This window comes from Erythrolamprus reginae, chromosome Z (genome assembly GCF_031021105.1).
Source record: "Erythrolamprus reginae isolate rEryReg1 chromosome Z, rEryReg1.hap1, whole genome shotgun sequence".
NCBI classification, from domain to species: domain Eukaryota; kingdom Metazoa; phylum Chordata; class Lepidosauria; order Squamata; family Dipsadidae; genus Erythrolamprus; species Erythrolamprus reginae.
Window position 1 is genome coordinate 28,827,371 of NC_091963.1, and position 23,960 is coordinate 28,851,330.

General features: G+C 39.1%; 1 protein-coding gene across 1 annotated transcript in view; it reads right to left on the reverse strand.

Annotated features, from left to right (window-relative positions):
- Positions 1–23,960, reverse strand: part of RSU1 (Ras suppressor protein 1) — a 123,805-nt gene that overhangs the window by 74,532 nt on the left and 25,313 nt on the right. The window contains exons 4-7 of the mRNA XM_070729569.1: positions 16,761–16,881; positions 14,581–14,699; positions 11,329–11,411; positions 10,718–10,832 (exon numbers count right to left, since the gene is read on the reverse strand). Coding sequence (XP_070585670.1) covers positions 10,718–10,832; positions 11,329–11,411; positions 14,581–14,699; positions 16,761–16,881 — 438 coding nt within the window. The remainder of the gene's footprint in view (positions 1–10,717; positions 10,833–11,328; positions 11,412–14,580; positions 14,700–16,760; positions 16,882–23,960) is intronic.

Genomic DNA, 23,960 nt, shown 5'->3' on the forward strand with positions numbered 1-23,960 from the left:
AGTAACCACTTCTTACAATTCAGCAAGTGCTATGTTACCTCTGGGATACAAATCAGCCTGCAATTGCACAACATAAGTAAAATTCATACTTCAAAAATTTCATCTGGAAAGAGCATATGATTCTAATTTTGCACAGGTTGAAAATATTAAATCAGACATAAACATGTAGTTTGGCATTTCACCGATTTGATACAGTACTTCAAATGAATTGCTGAACTATAGGAGTTAATGAAATAAATTCATATCTGAAAAAAAGATAATATCTATTTAGAGACCCCCCCCCAACTCTGTTATTCTGGTGGAAAAAAGCAAGCCTATTATGCATTATGCATAATGAAACATTTACAAAAAGGGCAGAAAAATTAGGGTAATTTTATCTTTTCTTTTTGTCAGGGTACTAAGGGTTTATTTGTATTTTCTGTCACAAGGTATAAAATATCTTGAGGAAATTCTCCAAAAAAATTAATTCACGCAAAGGAAGTTATCTAACAAAACAAAATACAGTGATACCTCGTCTTACAAACCCCTCGTCATACAAACTTTTCGAGATATAAACCCAGGGTTTAAGATTTTTCCCCCCTCTTCTTCCAAACTATTTTCACCTTACAAACCCAAGCCACCGCCACTGGGATGCTCCGCCTCCAGACTTCTGTTGCCAGCGAAGCACCCGTTTTTGCTGGGATTCCCCTGAGGCTCCCCTCCATGGGAAACACCACCTCCGGACTTGCATGTTTTTGCGATGCTGCAGGGGAATCCCAGCAGCGCAAAAGCGGGGGCTTCGCTGGCAAGGGAAGTCCGGAGGTGGGGTTTCCCAGTGAGGGGAGCCTCAGCGAAATCGCAGCATCACAAAAACACGGATGTCCGGAGATGGGGTTTCGAGGATTTCTGTGTTTTTGTGATGCTGCAATTTCGCTGAGGCTCTTCTCGCTGGGAAACCCCACCTCCAGACTTTCGTTGCCAGCGAAGCCCCCGTTTTTGCACTGCTGGGATTCCCTTGCTGAGATTCCCCTGCAGCATCACAAAAACACGGAAGTCCGGAGGTGGGGTTTCCCATGGAGGGGAGCCTCAGGGGAATCCCAGCAGTGCAAAAATGGGAGCTTCGGCTGGCAAAAGGGGTGAGTTTTGGGCTTGCACGCATTAATCGCTTTTCCATTGATTCCTATGGGAAACATTGTTTCGTCTTACAAACTTTTCACCTTACAAACCTAGTCCTGGAACCAATTAAGTTTGTAATACGAGGTATCACTGTACACATCTTTCTGAGATGCTTAAAGATTTATACAAAAATAAAACATCCATCTTTAAAGATGCTGTCAATCTTGCGAAAGAAAAGAGAAATGGATTTCTCCCAATTTTGTCAAACAACAGTTTTTAAAATATGATATGCTGCAGGATAGTTTTAGAGCAGTGATTTTCAACCCTTTTTGAGCCGCGGCACATTTTTTACATTTACAAACTCCTGGGGCACACCACCAACCAAAATGACACAAAATGACATTTACCTCCAGTCCTGACCAGGATTAGAAATCTGGACCATGGGCAGGGGTAGTAGCTTCAATTATTCACTGCGGCCACACAATGACAAGTGCGTGGCAGCCCGAGCAGGGACCTTCCTGGGTGTGGATGAGAGGCAGCCTGCTATTGGTTCATCACTAGTGGTCGGGATGAATCCTAGAAGGTGATTGGTCAGTGAGCGTTCCCTGTGCCTCCACTCTTCCTGTCGCTGATAGCTGGAGAGACTGTGAGGGGAATGTTTATGTTTGGATGGAGGCGGCTGGCGGCGGGCCGGATAAATGGCCTCCGCGGGCTGTATCTGGCATGCAGGCCATAGTTTGGGGACCCAAGTTTAATTTCCCCATGACACACCTGACCATGTCTCACGGCACACTACTGTGCCGCGGCACACTGGTTGAAAAACACTGTTTTAGAGAATAGTCACCTATTTTGAATATTTGTTTATATAGCTACCTTCAGACAGAAAGTGACACTGGGGAGTATACAGCAATCCAGTAAAACAGTAAAGTATGTGATGGATAAAAGTATAAGTATGGGTTGTTAGCCAACAAAATCACTTTGAAAATGAATACATTTATTTTCTTAGTGTAACACCAAAATTATATATCTCAACCATTTGCATTAATAAGACATTAAAGACAAAGCTAAATGCTAAAAATTAGAGCAGATTTTTTTTTTTTTAAAAACTGTTTGACATTTTATTCGTACATTACCAGATTTTAAATAAAAATAATAATAAGCATGCATTAAACACTAGCTGAGTATAAAACAATTTAAAATGTGTCTGGAAAAAAATTCTAATGACTTGAAAAGCACTGAAAAACTTGAAAACAAAATCCTAATTCCACTCTATAATTTAGATATGTGAATTATTCATTCTAATTTTATTTATTCCTTAGGTATCCTGCCCTTTTTCCAGATGGTCAAAACATATTGAGCAGTCCCTTCTGTATTTTTTCCATAACAACTCTATTGCTGAAACTAACTCAGTAATCTCCTTTGGAAAGGGTCTGCCCATTTTAAGTCCAATACTGAATGATATAGGCAAAGGTTATCATAATGTTAATATTTATATTCTGGTTAATTCAAATCCTCCACTAACAACAAATTATTATTTTCTTTTTTTAAAAATCTATCTATTGGTTGGGTGGGGGAAAACATACTATTTGAACCAGGTTTTAAAGAATTAAAATAGTAATATGTATAAAATAAGAGCTCTTCATTCAAATATTTTTAAAATATCCCAATACTTGGAATATTCTTCCTTAGGACATATTCTATTATTCCATTAACACCTTCTCTCAATTGCCCATTCTTTATTTTGTTTCTTTGTCCTTAAAAAGATCCATCCATATTATTATACTTTTCTGTCACATATGACAGAAACTTAAATTCAAGTGCTTTTTTTACTTTAGCAGAAAGGATATATTCTCCTAAAGAAGGAAATTAATTTTATTTTCCTATTTAGATATAAATACTTCCAGATCCAATTTTATTAAAGGCTAATCATGGGATAACCCCACTGAACAGAATGAACTGTTCAGTTATAGCCAACTATGATTTTCTTCAGCTTTGCTATATGCTTTAAAAGCTTAGCTTTTATTACTCTGACATCACGTGGTTTGTTTCCCAAAGAAAAGAAGAAAGGTCTTAGACATGATAGAATCCACTAAGGAGATAGTGATATACAAGTCATTTTTAAAGGGATGAATTTCTCATAAGAACATGGTGGACATCAAGCTTCACTGGCACTTGAGAAGAAAATATTATATCCAATGTGTTGGGAGAGAGAGAGGGGGAAAAAAGAGACTAAATAACCCCACATTCAAAGTATTTCCAATAAATGCTGGTCTCAACTGATTTTAGCAAATCTGCTTAAATCTAGGTATTCTGGTATACAGTATTCCTTCGATTTTCGTCGGGGATGCGTTCCGAGACCGCCCGCGAAAGTTGAATTTCCGCAAAGTAGAGATGCGGAAGTAAATACACTATTTTTGACTATGAACAGTATCCCAAGCCTTCCCTTAACACTTTAAACCCCTAAATTGCAATTTCCCATTCCCTTAGCAACCCTTTAGATTATTACTCACCATGTTTCTTTATTAAAAGTTTATTAAAAAAAATATTTATTAAAGGTGGACGAAAGTTTGGTGATGATATATGATGTCACCGGGCAGGAAAAACAGTGGTATAGGGGAAAAACCGCAAAGTATTTTTTAATTAATATTTTTGAAAACCCGTGGTATAGACTTTTCGCGAAGTTCGAACCCGCAAAAATCGAGGGAACACTGTACACACTCCTCCCTGTGAATATAATTTTCCTCTTTTGTCAAGTATTTCTCAATTCTTAAAATTAGTAAACTGACACGCAAAGAGTACCATGATTAGCATTCCCCTCAAAGCAAACCTTACAGACTTCTTAACATGAGGATGAAGTGAACTCCCTGTACTTTTCTCAGATCATTACACTACGAGGCAAACAAGATGCTGTTACAGGACCTCGTTACAGTTTAGTCCTTTCTTTCGTGTTTGATGACACTGATGCTGATTTTATGTTAAGGAATAATCATCAGTGACAGACACTGTTTAGGTTATCCATCTTAAATTATTTAGTTTCCAGACTCTGGAAATCCCAATACAGTGATCCCCCGAGTTTCGTGATCTCGAGCATTGCGAAACGCTATATCGCGATTTTTCCACCCGATGACGTCACTCCCTTCCTTTCTCATCTTTCTTTCTCTCTCTCTTTCTCTCTCTTGCTTCTTCCTCTCTCACACTCTCTTCCTCCCTCTCTCATCTCTTTCTTTCCTTCTCTCTCTTTCTCTATCTCTCCCCCTCTTGCTCTCGAGCGGCGGGTGGCACCCAGGGAAGGTTCCTTCGGCCGCCCACCAGCTGATCTGCTCGGCAGCGCAGTAGCAGCGAGGAGCCGAAGATGGGGTTTCCCCTTTGCGTGGGCAACGGGGAAACCCCATCTTCGGCTCCTCGCTGCTACTGCGCTGCCGAGCAGATCAGCTGGTGGGCGGCCGAAGGAACCTTCCCTGGATCTTCAACTCCCAGAGCGGCGGACAAGCGGAAAAGCGGCGGACAAGCGGGCAGGCAGGCGGCTCTTCAGCTGCTGGGTCTTCCCAGGTGCGGAAGTAAAAACACCATCTGCGCATGCGCGGCCATGGAAAAAGCAGCTTCCTCTCTCCACCGTTGTTACCCAAAATACCTCACTTTCTTTGTTTTATTCTTTCTTTCCCTCCTCTTGACATTTTGTTAAATCATTTGTTTCTATATATAAAACAAGGCATGCAATAATAAAACCTACACTCATCAGTTTTTAGATAACATGATTATTTTTGCACATCCACAAAATTTGTTACAGCAGTGCAACTTTCTTTCATTATTTCATCGATGGCTGTGTGTTTTTCTGATGAGTTTGCACCATTTTCTAACCATTAATGAATCCCTTACTTAGGGCTACTATGCATTTTTGCTGAATTTTTTTAATAGCATTTGCACACAGGCAAACCAAAGCAAAGCATTTTAAGACATGTCCTACTGATTTTGACAACTTTATCTGATTCTTTCAACTCTACTTTCCTCTTCATTTCCTTCCAAACAATATTCCAATTCCTAAACAAAATGTATAGATGTGCATATATACCTGAGTGTATGTATATGTATGTGTACACAAACATAGACACACATATACACACGCACACATTTCATAAATTTAGAACTTCATGGCATTTAATGTAACTGTAATATTTTAATTGCAGTAAACCATTACATGTCTTCAACGTCGGTACACAACTTTAAATTCTGGACACTTCAATATCAACTTCAATGTTTATGTATCGGGGATTATTTTACAAGGCTAAATGAAGCAGCTCCACCCGAAGGCAGTGACTCAGTTCAAACTATGACAACAGTCTAATTTATTTGGACTCAGAAAATCACACTGTTCTTCTGATGCATCAAATATAAGCACAAATATAATTCAATTTTATTTGGCTGCTTTTAGAATGTTGATCAAAACTGTGAGAGTGTACCTTATTAGTTGAAAATGTACCTTATTAATTGAAATTGGAGCAATACTACTAAGGGCATTTTATCAAGTTGAAGTACTCCTCTGAAGCACTGAAAAGCTTTATTTATCATGATTATCAAAACTATGTTTCAAAAAACTATGTCCAAGATAGCCTAAGGCAGGGGTCCCCAAACTTTTTACACAGGGGGCCAGTTCACTGTCCCTCGGACTGTTGGAGGGCCGGACTATAAAAAAAACTATGAACAAATCCCTATGCAGTCTGCACATACCTTATTTTAACGTAAAAAACCAAAATGGGAACGTACTATTTAGAGGGGGGGGGGAGAAATTCATATATGTTTATGTTTTGTTTTTAATTTTCTTTTGTTAACATCTGATTGGTTATACAAGGTTTTCTTGGTTTATAGAAAAATATATAAAAATATTTATAGAAAAATATATAAAGAAAGAAGAAAGCACTTTGGCATAATGGTTAAGTTAGAAATATAATTGGTGTACTTTTTGAAGGAACATTAAGGAGGGAATTTAATTAAAAGAAAAGTATGTACCTGGATCACAACATTAGAAAAAAAACTTTTGCAACTTTTTTGATGATTGATCTTAGTTACTGACAAAATACTGCATTTTATTCAGGGAAAATTAGATGGTACATTGTATTGTTTGAATGTATGTTGAGAGAATTTTTTTTTTAAATTTACACCGCCCCCCCAAAAAAGTCCTTCCTTCCTCCACCCCTCAATTCATTTCATTCTTCCTTCCTTCCTTGTTCCCTCCATTTCTTCTTCTTTCCCTCCCTCCCTCCCTCCTTCCCTCCTTTCCACTTTTCTCTTCCCTCTCCCTTTTTTCCCTTCTTTCTCATTTGTTTTGTTTCCCTCTCCCTCGTTCTTTCCCTCCATCATTTTCTCATTTTTCTCTTTTTCTCTCTCACATTCCCTCCCCCTCTCACTTGTTTTCTCTCCCTCTCTCTCATGCTTTCCTTCTCTCTCTCTCCTTTTCTTCTCTCTTCCTTCCTCTCTTCTTTTTTTTTCTGCCCTGCAACGCGCCGCGAGCCAGTCGGCTGCAAGCAGAAGCTCCAAGACAGTGGCACTGGCGCTACGCTTGGGTACAGGGCTGGCACTGGCCCGCTGGCTGGGCTGGGACGGAGGTGCCAGCCCCATGTGCAGTGCCAGCAATGTACGGCGTCCTGCAACACATCAAGCCGCCGCCGCCGGTGCCTTGCAGCCAACCGCCCCACTGCCGCCTTACGGCTACTGCTCAGTGCCCTCCCGCTCGACCCACATTTGGCAGCGCCACCTTCGCGGCTTGCCCTGCTGCCCCACGCCCGCCAGTGCTGCCCAGTGCAGCCGAAGCTCAGGGTGGAGTAGGCGGCGGTGGCTGCTTCAGGCCCGCCCCCAAGCTAAGCTTCCTTTGGCTTCCTTCGATGAAAAGCTGCAAAGCTCACCTGCCGCCTCGAAGGAAGCCAAAGGAAGCTCAGCTCAACGAGGACCGGGTGTTGGTCCCTTGAAGCTGCCGCCGCCGCCGCCCACCAAGGAGATCCCTTCGCCCGAACGGAGGCGGCGGCGGCGAGCTCAAGGAACCAAGAGCCGGTTTTTCTCGGCGCTGAATTGTTGCAGCTTCTGAGGCCGCCTCCGCCTCCGGGCGAAGGGATCTCCTCGGTGGGCGGCCTCGGTCCGAAAAGGAGCCAGTCGTTTTCGAACTGAGGCCGCCCATCGAGAAGATCCCTTCGCCCGGAGGCGGAGGCGGCCTCAGAAGCTGCAACAATTCAGCGCCGAGAAAGACCGGCTCTTGGTTCCTTGAGCTCGCCGCCGCCGCCTCCGTTCGGGCGAAGGGATCTCCTTGCTGGGCGGCGGCGGCGGCAGCTTCAAGGGACCAAGAGCCGGTCTTGTTTATTGCCCCCTCCAGATGCTCTTGCAGGGCTTCCAGGCTCCCCACGGGCAGCGAAGAAGCAAAAAAGCAGCACTCTCCGCTCTCTCTCTCCCTCTCTTTCTTGCGTTATTTCTCTCTCACACTCTCTTTCTATGTCTTCCTCTTTCTCTCTCTCTCTCTCTTCCTCTCCGCAGCAGCCCCCCCACACGCCAAAAGTGCCCAAGCGCGCGCAAACCTCACCGGTGCAAAAAAAAAAAAAAAGCGGCACTGGAGGGACAAAGACGATCTGCAGCTGAGCGTCTGGAGGAGGAGGAGGCGGAAAGCCAGGGGCGGAGAGGAAAGCAATTGGCCAATTTCTTTCTCAGAGGAACTGTTGCTGCTCTGCCATAGGGTGCTTTCCTCCCCGCCCCCCCTGGCTTTCCTCTTCCTTGCCGCCGCCAGACGCTCGGCAGCAGAGTGGAGATGAGATTCGGGAACTTCGTATATTATAGATGGTAAAATCTCCTACGCTGCCGCGGGCCGGGTAAATGACCTCAGCGGGCCGCATCCGGCCCGCGGGCCGTAGTTTGGGGACCGCTGGCCTAAGGTCTACAAAGTGGGCTGAACTTCAATTTCAGCTCTAGAAAAGTTATTTAAAATGGACAGATAGTTCAGCAATTCATTTCTAACAAATCTTATATGATTGTCCAACGTGTTCATGGCATATTGGACAGGCAGCTTCCAGAAATAAAAGTTCTAAATACAAAATCCACATATCCCCAGTGGCAACAATTAAACCAAGTACTTGATGGACTCCATATCATCCTAATGCCCTCAAATTCATTGGCAAACCCATGTCTTCAAAGCCCTTTGAAAGAGTGCCCAAATGTGGGGACACTCTTATTTCCGTAGACTAATGTTCCATTGGGAGGGAGCCATCACTTAGAAGGCACTTCTAATTCACCCATTATTCAGTATTTCATTGAATCATATTGGCAAACGAGCACCATAGTTTAAATCTTAATGTCTGTCAATAATTTATTTGTTTGTTTATTATTTATTTGATTTTTATGCTGCCCTTCTCCTTAGACTCAGGGCGGCTTACAACATGTTAGCTATAGCACTTTTTAACAGAGCCAGGCTATTGCCCCCACAATCCGGGTCCTCATTTTATCCATCTCGGAAGGATGGAAGGCTGAGTCAATAATACATGATAGGTACAAGGAATAAGAGCCTCGTGGTGCAGTGGTTAAAGTGCAGTACTGCAGGCTACTTCTGCTGCCTGCCGGCTGCCTACAATTTGGCTGTTCAAATCTCACCAGGCTTAAGGTTGACTCAGCCTTCCATTCTTCCGAGGTGGGTAAAATGAGGACCCAAATTGTTGGGGGCAATATGCTGACTAGAGAATGCTGTGAAGCAATATATAAGTCTGTGCTATTGCTATTCAGAATTCAAAATAAAAATAAGTGATTTAAGATTTTTCATTGATTTGTTGCATAATTAAACTTATCTTAAGTTCACATACAGTTTTAGCCAATTCTAAATGATTTAGTCGATTGAAAAAAAAAGGGGGGGGGATGCATATTCTAATATTTCTAGGTACAATACCATCTATACATACAGAAAATATGGGAAGACAACATCTTTTTTCTATATATTAAATCACATATATATTTTTTTTCAATTCCTGGTCAGCCTGAAAAAAAGACGCTGCTGCTCCATTGAACTGTATCATTAAACAGAGTGTCAGCAGAATCTTTTTTGAAGTTCACACAGAAACCTGAAAAATGACCCATGCGCTTAAAGAAAAATGGAGAGGAGCATCATAAGTGCAACGTACAAATTATTCTTTGTAATCATTTTCTATGCCAATTGACACAACTCTAATTATAATATAGGTAATTCTTAACCTGTGATTATTCGTTTAACAATGGTCCAAAATTATGAGCCTTGGAAAAAGTGTTTCACAACCTGTACTTACTTTTACAACTATTGTTCATTTCTACAGTCACTGTTTGAAATTTGGGCACTTGGCAACCAGTTCACATTATAACTAGCTGCAATGTTCTATGTGATCATGATTTGCGACCTTTTTTTGGTCAATTTCTAACAACAACAAGAACAAAAAACTCCATTGGGGAAACTGGACTTTTGATTGTAAAATTGGGCCTGCTCATGTGATGACTCACCTTATATCAGTGATGCCAAGCCTATGGCACGGGTGCCACGGATGGCACGTGGAACCATATCGGCTGGCACGCGATCTGTTGCCCCAGCTTAATTCCAATGTTCATGTGTGTGCCAGCCAGCTGATTTTTGGCTTGCATTCGGAGAGGGCATTTTTTTTCCAGCGAGACTCCAGAGGGGGATGGGTAAGTTGCTTTTGCCCTTTGCCGGCCCCAGGGAGCCTTTGGAGCCTGGGGAGGGTGAAACACGAGCCTACTGGGCCCACCAAAAGTTGGGAAACATGCCGTTTCCGACCTCCAGAGGGCCTCCAGGGGTAGGGGAAGCTGTTTTTGCCCTCCCCAGGCATTGAATTATGGGCATGGGCACTCGTGCATGAGTAATAGCACACATATTTATTTATTTATTTATTTATTTATTGGATTTGTATGTCACCCCTCTCCGTAGACTCGGGGCAGCTAACAACAGTAATAAAAACAGCATATAACAATCCAATACTAAAAACAGTTAAAAACCCTTATTATAAAACCAAACATACATACAGACATACCATGCATAAAATTGTAAAGGCCTAGCAGGAAAGAGTATCTCAGTTCCCCCATGCCTGGCGGCAGAGGTGGGTTTTAAGAAGCTTACAAAAGGCAAGGAGGGTGGGGGCAATTCTAATACCTGGGGGGAGTTGGTTCCAGAAGGCCGGGGCTGCCACAGAGAAGGCTCTTCCCCTGGGTCCCGCCAAGCGACATTGTTTAGTTGACGGGACCCGGAGAACACCCACTCTGTGGGACCTAACTGGTCGCTGGGATTCGTGCAGCAGAAGGTGGTTCCTGAGATAATCTGGTCTGGTGCCATCAAGGGCTTTATAGGTCATAACCAACCTGAGGGAAAAAAGGTTTGCCATCCCTGCCTTATATCCTTTAGCTTCCCAACTTGCATCCTCCCTCAAACATCTATGCTGACCAACTTGCAACAAGTTTTATTAAACCTTGTTACTAAATAACCACTATGAATTTAATATAACCAGAGGAAAGAACAAGATGAGAAGCAGCAATAATTGGTTTGAAATATAAAAGCTATCCAAAACTATATATTTTCCAGAACTCTTAGGCTATTTAGACTTCAACAAAGTAACAAACTTACCTAGTTCTGGCGGCAGTACTGTAAGACGATTTCCTTGGATATGAAGTTCTTTAAGTTGTGTAAGTTCCCCAATTTCTTTTGGGAGTGATATCAAGTCATTATCCCTAAAGCTAAGCTTTAAAAAAAAGGAAAACAGTTAAGATTTAATCAGACAATCAATCTGCCTATACAAAATACACTCAAACAGGTGATAGTGCATATGTTAGCTTAGTTAGACTTAACTGTGGTTGAACTAAATATGTGGTTTATCATATAGCATAGATCTGGACTGCTCAAATTATGATTCAATGGATATATAATACTAGAAAATAGGTCAATTTAGTGAAGAGATTAAGTCTATTACATGATAAAGCTGTCAGGTCAATTCTCAGCTGAAAAGAAGTAGATCAAGATTTGCCAGAAACACAACTATTTTTTTTCCTTTTTTGCTACTTCACCCATTCTTCCGATGTATGCATAAGTCCTTTCTGATTAAAAATAAACAATACAGGTGCTGATGCTCCTACAAACTCCCATGACTTCTTGTAAATTGATTTGATTCTACTCAAACTAGGACTGCAAAAATAAATTGATTCTCCCCCTCCCCCCAAGAATTTAGATAAATTACTTACTATCTGCAACTTTGTGAGCTTCCCAATATCTGATGGCAGGGTTTCAAAATCGTTGTCACTTAGATAGAGTGCACGCAGGGTGGCTGCAAATTAAACAGCAATATATAAACAGGGTGGCATACAACCCGACCATTTGAGACCTGATCAATGAAAATGTGTCAGGTTTGATTAATAACCCTGACTTGGTGAAAAGCCTTTGACATACCCAAGGCTCACAATAATAACAAGCAGGTCAAACTTAGATTTACTGGCTTATGTACTATTGCTCTGCTCAGGAAAACATCTATATCCAAAAGGGCCGACATAATTAGCAAATTCTACTACACTGCTCTCTGGCAGTTTGTAGCAAGCCCCTGCAATACTAAATTGTCAAGACAGAAACTATCCAAGTTTATTATTAACCGCTTTTCAAATTAGCATCCATAATCTCCCTAAAAAGGTTATTTTGTATACATCTGTTAGGTTTGTGAAACGAGAAGCTGTAACATCTTTTTAAAAAATAGACCAGGATGTATGCAGAAATAATCAGGACACAATTCTTCTCCCCAGATGACCAAGAGAAATGGTAAAGAACTAAAGCAAACTGAAGCTTTCAAGAGTATTTTGACATAGTGTTTCTTGAGTCAAAATGCAATAAAACAATATTATGAGCTAGCTAGCTCTCAAAAATTATTTGGGTGTAATTTGTGGGTTGAGTTTAGGGGACAACTGTGCATATACAGTAGTACCTCTAGATACGAGCTGCTCCACATGCGAGTATTCCAAGTTATGAGCCATGACGGGAGGAAAATTTCTTTTCGACACCCGAGCTCAAATTCGGGATACGAGCCGAGTTTCCACTAGGTGGCGCAAGAATCCTTGCTTCTGGTTATCTCAGAGGGGAAAAACAAAGTCTAAAGCCATTTTGTTCCAGATACGAGTTGTCCGACATACGAGCTCCGTTCTGGAACGAATTAAACTCGTATCTAGAGGTACTACTGTACTAGTAAATACTGTTTCAGCTCATTAGCACACACTCATTAATTGGATGAATTTCTTGATTGAGGCTTCTGAAAATATAGTCCCCCTAGTGGCAAGCATTGCTTCCCCTCTAATTAGCCAACAATTATTATTTTACAATATTTAGCAAATCATCAACATTCTATTTACAACAATGTTTATTATAGTGGGATATTTGCAATACAGGACAGAACTGTCAGCAATATTGTTGCAATATTTTATGTACTTAAATTATATTTATTGATTGATAATATTGTAACACAATCACTAGAATGTATCTTTTTAGGGAAAAAAAAGTCTTTTTTCTGACCAGATTCTTTGATGAAATGTTGAGAACTGGTGCACCAGAACACACACAAATAAAAACTGTTTCTGCATCATAAAAATCTCTTTACTTCCATAATGAAAACAGAATGTGGAATCATTTAAAAAAACACCAAAGATTTAAATAATTTGGGTGAATTTTATTTTTTTCATTCGGTCCCTTAGTTTTTAAACAAATTGTGTGACTCAAGAAATATTTCAATCATTCTAGCAATAGAGCCCTAAGAAAACACTTTATGGGACATTAATGAGGCATTAGACATTTGAAATGTCTAAGCACATTTGAAAAACAGTAACCCTATTCAAAACTGAGCAGATTATACCACTCGTGCAGTGGTAGGGAAGAGCAAAGTTTATTTTAATTTCTCATTTTCATCTCCTGCAAATTATTCCATTCCAATTCTATCCCAAGCTGTGAATTTTATAAATAATCAGACCTACACAAAATATTCTGTATATTAAATATAGAGTTTTGAAAGCATATTTTAATTTTTTTAATTGAACTGAATTTAAGAATTGAGGTTTTTTTTAAATATAAACAATGAAGTCTTTTCATATTCTGTCACAATCCCCACACAGTAATAATAGAAAAGGAGGGAAAAGATGGCTTCCTTACCTGTTCAAGTTTTGTTTTAATTCTGAGGCGTTTCTTAATTTCTAGTTGGGGGGGGGAGCTATTTTGGGATTACGATTGGACATAGCATGTGCCTTAATCCTCCATCCTAAACTCAGTATAAATTGAAATTTATAGTGTTTCATCTGTATTTTTCAAACAAAAAAGCTTCTTTTAGTCTCTGTGTATGGTGATTTCTTTGCGAGTCATAGATTTCAGATCCTAACCCTGTGAGTTCCCTGAGAGCCATATCAGAAATGATAGGCTCAATGAATGGCACTTTCAAAACTAAACTAAACTTAATAGGTTTGTATATCTATCTCTGTGTGTCTGCCTCCCTTTCTGCCTCCATAGAAGCATATATATACAGTGTTCCGCGGGGGATGCGTTCCAAGACCACCCGCGAAAGTTTAATTTCCGCGTAGAGATGCGGAAGTAAATACACTATTTTTGGCTATGGACAGTATCACAAGCCTTCACTTAACACTTTAGACCCTTAAATTACAATTTCCCATTCCCTTAGCAACTATTTAGATTATTACTCACTATGTTTATTTATTAAAGTTTATTAAAAAATATTTATTAAAGCCAGACAAAATTTTAGCAATGACATATGATGTCATCGGGCGAGTCTCCGGAGAGGGGCGGCATACAAATCCAATAAATGAAATAAATAAATAAAATAAATAAAAACCCATGGTATAGGAGGAAAAACAGCGAAGTATTTTTTTAATTAATATTTTTGAAAACCGTGGTATAGACTTTTCACGAAGTTCGAACCCGCGAAAATCGAGGGAACACTGTATACCTATCTAGAAAATAGAAGAAAGCACCATTGAGCCTTGCTAAAGTGAATGCCTTTGCCTGATGATACCAAATTCTAATTGAGAACATGATATTTATAATACATATAACTAAGAATTATCTTTAAAAAAAGTAAATCACAACCTGATTGCTAGCTAGCATTCCTTGATATAAACAGCAGCTCCTGTAACGGTCTCAACAGAGTACTGCATTTCCCAAATTTCATTTTACAAATGCTGAATAAAATTCAAGGAAATATTACTGAAGTGCAGCATATCCAACATATCCATTTGTCCATTTATTCCACAAATATCAGGTGACTATAGATCAAAGGATACAAATTGCCAAGCTATGTAGAAATATTCAAGAGTGCTCACAGGAGGAAACATATATCTCAAAAATTCTTTTTAGAACACAGTCTTTCTCAAATAAATCAGTTGGAAAAAGCAAAGCAACTTTTCAAGATGATTTAAAGTTTTATTTTTATATTTTTAAAAAATACTATTTCTTACTTAGATAGAAGAAGTTTCCAGGCAGGGACTTTTCATTTAAATTATTGTAAGTCAAATCAAGAACTTCCAGAGCTGGTAAAGAGCCAAATCCTCGTGGCAAGGTGTTGAGCCTGTTCATCCTAAGAATCAATGCAAGTTGTAAATTGGCATTATTTTTGATGCATAATAAATAGTGACATTTTGCATGGTATATGTAGTCTGTATCAGTATTACTGTATTTTAAAATCCAAATGGAATGTCTTTTCAATAATCCCCCAATTAAGATAACAATACTATAATAAAAAGCCCTGATCAAATACAAAGATATCAAAAGGCAGGAAGATCTATATAAAAAAATTTAAAAAATAAACGGGCATCTTTTTTTAAAAAAAATCAAAATCATAAATGGTTTTGATAGACTTTCAAGGTGGATGTCAACTCTTCACAAAATCAGAAAATCAAAGTGGTTAAGGAAATATGCTTTAATTTAACAAGGTATTGTAATAGTATTCTTACATCTGTGAAAGCTACAGATACCTAACACAGACAAAGTGAATCTTTTTTTCATCTTACTCAAGAGTAGGAAATGTGTAATTTCTATCTTGTTTCCATTCTTGGAAACTATAGGGTATCTGCAGTATTGAGACACAATTTTATTTTTCATATTGATACAAAAGGTTGAATGCTTTTCTATTTTAAAGAAAGAATGTTTTGACTGTATTTATTTCAAGATGACATTGCTAGACCATGAACAATGGGGCTACCTTTGAAAAGTGTTCGGAAACTCCAGATCGTGCAGAATGCAGCTGCAAGAGCTATCATGGGTTTTCCTAAATATGCCCATGTTACTCCAACACTCCGCAGTCTGCATTGGTTGCCGATAGGTTTCCAGTCACAATTCAAAGTGATGGTTATGACCTATAAAGCCCTTCATGACATCGGACCAGAATATCTCTGAGACCGCCTTCTGCCGCACAAATCCCAGCAACCAGTTAGGTCCCACAGAGTTGCCCTTCTCCAGGTCCTGTCGACTAAGCAATGTCGTTTGGCGGGACCCAGGGGAAGAGCCTTCTCTGTGGCGGCCCCGACCCTATGGAACCAATTCCCCCCAGATATCAGAGTTGTCCCCACCCTCCTTGCCTTTTGTAAGCTCTTAAAAACCCACCTCTGTCGCCAAGCATGGGAGAATTGAAATATTCCCTTCCCCTAGGTTTATAAAATGTATGTATGGTATGACTGTATATATGAATGATCTCTTAAATTGGTTTTTTTATATTTTTTAATATTAGATTTGTTTATGTTGTCTTTTTACTGTTGTTAGCTGCCCCGAGTCTACGGAGAGGGGCGGCATACAAATCTAATAAATACAAATACAAAACAACTAACTAGTGAATAATTTTATTCAACTATATCTTATAAAGAATCTTCTTTCAGTCTCTTTACCTTCTAGATCTGTGATGGCGGACCTATGGCAGGAGGCAGAATCTATGACAGGAGTCATTGATGTAGATCAGCTCCAGCGCATATTTGAATGCTGGCCAGCTGATTTTGGGCTGGCCATGCCCCCCTCCCGTCACAGGAATCTCCAGTGGCCCCTTTTTAGGTAAGCTCTGTGAGGGTGTTTCTGGCCTCCAGAAGGTCTCTGTGAGGATGGGGGAAGCCATTTTTGCCCTCCACAGCCTCTGGAGTCTGGGGTGGGTGAAAACCGGGCCTTGTGGTCCCACTGGAAGTCAGGAAATGGGAAGTTTTTAGCCTTTGAGGGCCACTGGGGAGTAGGGGATGCTCCATTAGGGAGGTTCCTAGAAAACCTCTGAAGCCCGAGGAAGGCGAAAAACAGGCCCATCATGCCATTGTGTGCCAAAAGCGGGGGGAGCATGGAGGGTTGCACATGCATGCGCAGGGGCGTTAAATTATGGGTATGGGCACTCACGCTTGCGACCCCCCGTGCTCCCTCCACTTTTGGCACCCAACAGCAAAAAGGTTATTTATTTATTTTATTTATTTATTATTTAGATTTGTATGCCGCCCCTCTCCGCAGACTCGGGGCGGCTAGTTAACCATCACTGTTCTGTGATAGTTGAAATTATACTTCTCAGAATTCTGAGCCAGCATTAGATTGGGAAAGGCAATTAAGCAATATTAAAATATAGAAACATAGAAACATGGAAGTCTGAAAACAACTGATCACAACTGCTACTTACCCAAGATTTAAGTGTTTCAGCTTCTGAAGGCTGCTGATCTGAGTTGGCAGCTCCTCAATCTGATTATTGAAAAAATTGAGTACTTCTAAATTCCTCAGATCTGCAATATTTGGAGATACAGCTGCAAAGAGGGGGAAAAAATCATCAAAAGCAAGATAGGACACACAAATCACATCAACCGAGTTCAATTAATGGAAATTGACATATACAGTACATATATAAATATATGTATACATACACAGGCAATATCAAAATCAGTGATATGTTGTCGTTTTAAGGAGAGACTTGCCCTTGATGGGCAAAAAAACCTCTTGTATTTGGATTGCTAATAGCTTCGATACTTGGTGAAGGCAAGTATCAGAAGCTATTAGGTCCTCAAGTGATTTTTGTCCTAATCCATATTTGTCCATAAACATGCTCTGGCAACAACTTTTTTCAGCACTGCATAATATTTGGCTTGCTCCCAGTCATAAAACAATTTTAAGCCATCATTAGTTGCATCCATTTTATTTTCAGTTTTTATACCGCTTGGCCCATTTTGTACCTTACTTACTTACGCAGTTAATATCTATTTTATTACCAAAACTCTCCTATTTTTTTGGTTGTAATAATCAATTACCTTAACTTAAGAATCATAGTATAACAATTTTAACCAAGGTACAGTATTTTAAATTCAGTAACTTAAAGAATGTGTATAAAATCTGTGACCTTTATTTATGGATTTGAAATTTAAGTATTTTCATATCAATTGTATTTGCAAAGTTGTAATCATTACAACACTGTTGCAAATGCTACAGTCACATGGTTTTGATTTTCAACAATCTCTGCCAGCTTCCCGTAAGCAAGAACTATATGAAAGCCAGCAGGAGTTACTCCCATCCCCATTACATTTTTGCCTACCCTCAAGTCAGGGGTGAACTCCAGCAGGTTCTGAGAACCAATAGCGGAAATTTTGAGTAGTTCATAGAACTGGTAGGGGAACTTTTGAGCAGTTTGGCAACCTGGTAAATACCACTTCTAGCTGGGTCCAGAGAGGGGTGAGAATGGGGATTTTGCAATATCCTTCCCCCAGGAGTGGGGAGGGAATGGGGATTTTGCAGTATCCTTTCCCAGCCATGCCCACCAACAGCCATGCCTACCAAGCCACACCCCAGCTACCAAGCCACACCCACAGAACAGGTAGTAAAAAAAAATGGATATCACCACTGCCTCAAGTCATTCTGTTAATCTATTTAAATATTTAAATAAGTAGTAAATGGCTTTCTAACAAAACATAAAAATACATAAACAGCAAGAGAACACAGAACAAAAACAGGTTGAAAAAATTGCTCTCAGAATCAGCGATTCTATTATATTCTGAATGGCTTGTTCGAACAAAATAGTTTTCACTAACTTTCAGAAGGCTAGAAGGAGATGGGAGGCAGAGAACAAGATATTTTAAAGCATGAGGATTGTATTTCAGGCCCAGGCCTCCTGAATTCTTGTGTGGATAGGGATAAATGATCCCTATTTGCAGGCAAACAAGGACTGGACGGATTCTACCTGAGGCATTCAAGAGCATGTTACAGTGATCTAGTCATGTAGTGATGAGGGTATGAGTCTCAGTCACTAAGACTTCTTTGTCTATCTACAGCTCAGCTGATATAGATATCAAATATGAAGCTACCTTAGTGAGTAAAATATTGATGGTTTTAGGTTTTATTCAGACCATGCTTTAGGACAGCTGATAATAGGATAATAATGTATAGTTACAACATAAGCTTAAGCAACTTGGACATTTACTTCTGCAATACTTCAAACTATAAATTGGTAGCATTTATAAGAGTGATTATGAGACGATGCACTCTTCAGTCTTCAGTTATGCATCTCTGTTGTAAGTATCATGCCTCCTAAATTAATGTCCTGGAAGGCTATAACTTTGTAATGAATGAACAATATTTATGAACAAGCACCTGTACTGTTTGTTTTTTCTTGGTTGCTATTATTTTATCAAGGGTATATGCAAATGAAACAATTCCATTCTATTTCTTTTGAAAGACCAATTGCCTTAGGTTTATCCTTAGTGCCATCGCTTATCCTGCTCTATCAAACTACCAGAAAAAACTTCTGTCTCAGCTGGTGTTCTAAGAATTGGAGCCTTAGCATGCTTCTTTCCTTTCACATTTGGTTTTTTGGAATTTAAACTTAAGGAATGACTTTATTTCTCCTATAGGTAATACAACTATAATATTAATATTGGCTGTTCAAAATGATACGCATTTGATCTAAATCTAAATTTAAAATTCAGTTAAACTTAATCTTCATTTAAACTTTGGCTATCAACTTGAAATAAATAATACACTGATCAAGCCAGGCCACTTTTGAGACAATTCCGAGGAGGATACTATTATGATCAATACTCACAAAAAAGGTTACATCAGATTAGCAACAAATCAATGTCTAGCTATTATCTAGAAATATAAAAAAGCCCTGATGCATGATATGAATACTACAGTTCAGATAAAGGTTTAAACTCTCTATCGGTTTAATTTTCTCTTTTATTTATTAAAGCAAAATCTAACCAAGCAAATAATATTTATGGATTGGTAGGTGATCACATATGATAAAGCTTTCTCCTGTATTGTCATATTTCAGAATTAAAGTAGAAATGTATTTGGATAAATTGTTATAGTAGCAACAGATAACAGAATCTGAGTGATTTTGTCTTGAAGCAGAGAGTAATACAGTAGTCCCTCACCTATCGCTGGTGTTACGTTCCAGACCTGGCCGCAATAGGTGAAATCCGCGATGGGGAATTTATCGACTGATAGTACTTATTTAAGTATTTATATTGTAATTGTTTGGTAAGTTTTCATTGTTTTAAGTGTTTATAAACCCTTCCCACACAGCATTTATTTTAGATACAGTATTTAAATACAGTATTTACAATTTTAGATTTTTTTTTAAAAAAAAACCTGCCGATCGAGTTCAGCGGGTTGTTTAAATCTGCCGATCGACTTCCTCAGAAACCCGCGATGAAGTGAAGCCGCAGTAGGTGAAGCGCGGTATAGCGAGGGACTACTGTAGTACCTTGATGGAAAACTTCCACAGCATAACAAGCTGTAGGCTAAGGAAAGTTGAAAGACCATCCTGGAAAGAACAAGATGTACTACCTAGTAATGAGGCATTTAACACAATTTGAGAGGGGGGCACATCTGAAAGCATAAAGGCATATATTCTTTTGCTAGAAATTAAAAAAGTTTCTGCATTGCAGAATATGAGATTTCTATTTGCTGGAATCATCACATTGTAAGATGTTAAAAGGTAAGTTATAACTCCATTTCACTAAAATCTGCACCCATATCACCTGAGGATCTAACAGTCCTGGTGAATCTGGCCAATCTGCCTTTTGGCTTAGAAAAGATGGAGTAGTTGTGTTATGTATTGATATTCCTTACCATTATCAACTAATATTTAAGAGATACTGATGTTGATTTTGGACACAATATACAACTTTTAAAATAATTACTACTATTGATAATCTGTGGCCATACATTTTATATTGACTCTCCCCAAATCTTTTTATATTCATCTCATACTATAGACATACATTTTAATACTGGATGGGGGGGAGTCTACAATTTTCATATTATTTGTATTTGATTAAATTCTATCAAGACAGAACTTCTTGTGTTTATTAGACTAGGGTTTCCAACTTTGGCAACTTTAAGGCTTGTGGACTTCAACTCCCAGAATTCCTCAGCCAACAAAGCTGAGGAATTCTGTGAGTTAAAGTCCACAAGTCTTAAAGTTGCCAAGGTTTGAGGCCCCTATATTAGGCCCCTATATTATCCTGGTGCTTCTTGACTTCTCAGTAGTTTACAATACCATCAACCATGGTATCTTTCTGCACCAACTGGAGGGGCTGGGAGTCCGAAGCACTGTTTTAGGATGCTTTGCCTCCTACATCTTCGGTAGGTCGCAGTTGATGTTGGCAGGAGGCCAGAGGTCGACTCCTGGGTCCCTCCCTTGTGGGGTTCCTCAAGGATTGGTCCTCTTGCCCCTGCTGTTTAACATCTACATGAAACCACTGGCTGAGGTCATCCAACGGTACAGGGTGAATTATCATCAGTGTGGTGATGATAGTCAGCTTTACATCTCCACCCTGTGTCAACTAAGTGAAGCAGTGGAAGTAATGTGACAGTGACTGGAGGCTGTGAGGGTTTGGATGGACTTTAATAGACTCAGACTCAATCTTGACAAGACAGAGTGGCTGTGGGTTTTGCCTCCCAACAACAATCCCATTGTCCATCCATTACCCTAGGGGGGAGCTTCTGCCCTTCCTCAGAAAGGGTCTGCAACTTGGGCATCCTCATCGATCCATAGCTGAACTTAGAAGACCATCTCTCGCCTGTGGGGAGGGAGGCGTTCACATGGGTGCACTTGGTGTACCAGTTGCGGCCCTATTTGGACAGGGAGTAACTTCTCACAGCCACTCATGCCCTTATCACCTCAGGGTTCGACTACTGCAATGCTCTCTACATAGGGCTACCTTTGAAGAGTGTTCAGAGACTGCAAATAGTGCAAAATGCAGCCTTGCGAGCTATCGTGCCCACATCTGAACATCACTCCGTGAGTTGCATTGGTTGCCGATTGGTCTCCAGACACAATTAAAAGTGCTGGTTATGACCTAAAAAGCCCTACATTGCTTCGGACCTATGGGATGTCTTCTGGACCTATGGGATATCCCAGCGACCGGTTAAGTCCCACAGAGTCAGCTTTTTTCAGGTCCTACCAGCCAGGCAAAAATAGGAATTTATTTATTATTTATTTATTAGATTTGTATGCCGCCCCTCTCCCACATGGTCTCTCCCACATGAAATATCTTGCTCAGAGGTATAGAGGGCCCAATCCTATTGGTGTTTCATAAATGAAACACTAAAAAGTGCTGTCTCAATTAGGGTTTAGCTAATTTAGCTAATTAGACAGAAAATTTGTAAATTATTGAGATATATATTTTTTTAAAGAAATTGTCTAACATAATTATATTACACATTAACAGGCACAACACAAGCAATCTAGTTAAGAATATATCCAAGGGTAAGTTATATAAAATTCTAAACTTCAAATTCCCTTGTACAGAAAAATAAGCAAAAACAAGAGTACTGCTCACACTCATGAAGTTTTCCTTTATATTGCAAGAAGCTTCCCAGCACATACCAGCTGGGAGAGAGATGTGGTAGAGCTGCTAGAGTCAAGTAAGCTATTTGGACACAATTTGGGGGTGGCAAGCAGGGCAGGGAATGGGGCTGCTCATGCATGTAAGTAGTTAGGGAAGGGGGATGAAAAGCCCTGTTGCGCTTATTATCAGAACATGTATTTTTTTCGGGGAAACACAGTAATAAATTAATATAAAATATTTCTGTATCTTCCAGGATTATGGGCCACCAAATCGTTATTAACTCTTAACAACCATATAGATTTACTCCATTATTTATGGAGTACGCTAAACTACTACTTACAGTTAATATCTTCTTAGAGGTTTACAAGGTCACTGCTCCCTGTTTTTGGATCAAAAAACCCAGAATCTGACATGATCAAATCAGTGAAATTTTTTAGAGGGATTGGTTCGTGTTTTCATAAGGATGTCTATATTAATGTGATCTGTTATTGTATAGTATGGTATGGTATGGTACGGTATATATGATATGGTATGATACAATATAATAGTATGTTATAAGTCACAGAGACTTAAAAATAAAATAAAATAATTATAATATATCTCTAGGATATATACTATATAGGATATATAAAAGATAATAATCATACATCACAATGATACCTAAGGAAGGCTTGGATAAACAAAAAATAAGAAACTACAGACCAATATCCTTACTAAACGCGGATTACAAGATTTTTATGGCAATTCTCTCAGAAAGGTTAAAAAATATATTAAATAAAATAATCAGCCCAGACCAAAACGGATTCCTACCTAATAGACAAATCTCAAATTGCACAAGGACAGTTCTAGATATCATAGAATACTGTGAAGCTCATCCAGGAGAACAAGTAGCCCTTGCATTCCTGGACGCACAAAAAGCTTTTGATAGCGTCAACTGGCAATACTTAATAGCTGTAATCAGAGAACTAAAACTGGGAACCAAATTCGAAAATATCATTAAAAATACTTATACAACACAATCAGCCAGGGCGATAATCAATAATGACATGACCGAACTAATTTCAATAGAAAAAGGGGTAAGACAGGGATGCCCAAAGTCCCCTTTGTTATACATATTAACCCAGGAAATACTACTAAACAAAATTCGACTAAATAATGAAATAAAAGGAATTAAGATAAAAGACGAAGAGTACAAATTACAGGCATACGCAGACGATATTGTACTTTTCTTAGAAGATCCTATAAGCTCTGGCCCAGAACTAATTAGAGAAATAGAAATTTGTGGGGAACTCTCAGGACTAAAAATTAATAAGCAAAAAACGATGCTTATGACAAAAAATATGACTACAAAACAAATAAAAAAATTGGAAGAAACTACAAATCTACAAACTACAAAAAAATTTAAATACTTAGGACTAATATTATCAAATAAAATTTCATCTCTCAAAAAAGATAACTATAACAAACTCATACAAGAAACTAATAAAAACTTAGAAAAATGGAAGGATTTGCAACTATCCATGTTAGGTAGAATTGCTGTGATAAAAATGGACATTTTACCCAAATTCCTCTACCTTTTTCAAACTGCCCCTATTAATATCGAACAAAATTTTTTCAAAGACATTAATAAAACTTTTTCAAAATTCATTTGGCAAAATAAAAAACCCAGAATTCAATTCAGATACCTCCAAGACACCAAAAACAGAGGAGGATTAGGACTCCCCGATTTGAAATAGTATTACACCGCAGCGTGCCTAACATGGCTAAAAGAGTGGATTAATCTCACTAATAAAAGAATACTGGTACTTGAGGGCCATGATCTACAGATGGCCTTCAAGTACCTACACACCTATTTATGGAGAGACGATAAACAAAAACAAACTGCCATTAATAAACACATGATAAGAAAATCTCTCCTTAAAACCTGGTATGAGACTAAAAGAAAATTTTATAACAAAATTCCTAGATGGCTATCTACTATGGAAGCCATAGTATATCCGAATTTGATAGACCCAACCAAGACCATAAAATATAAAGAT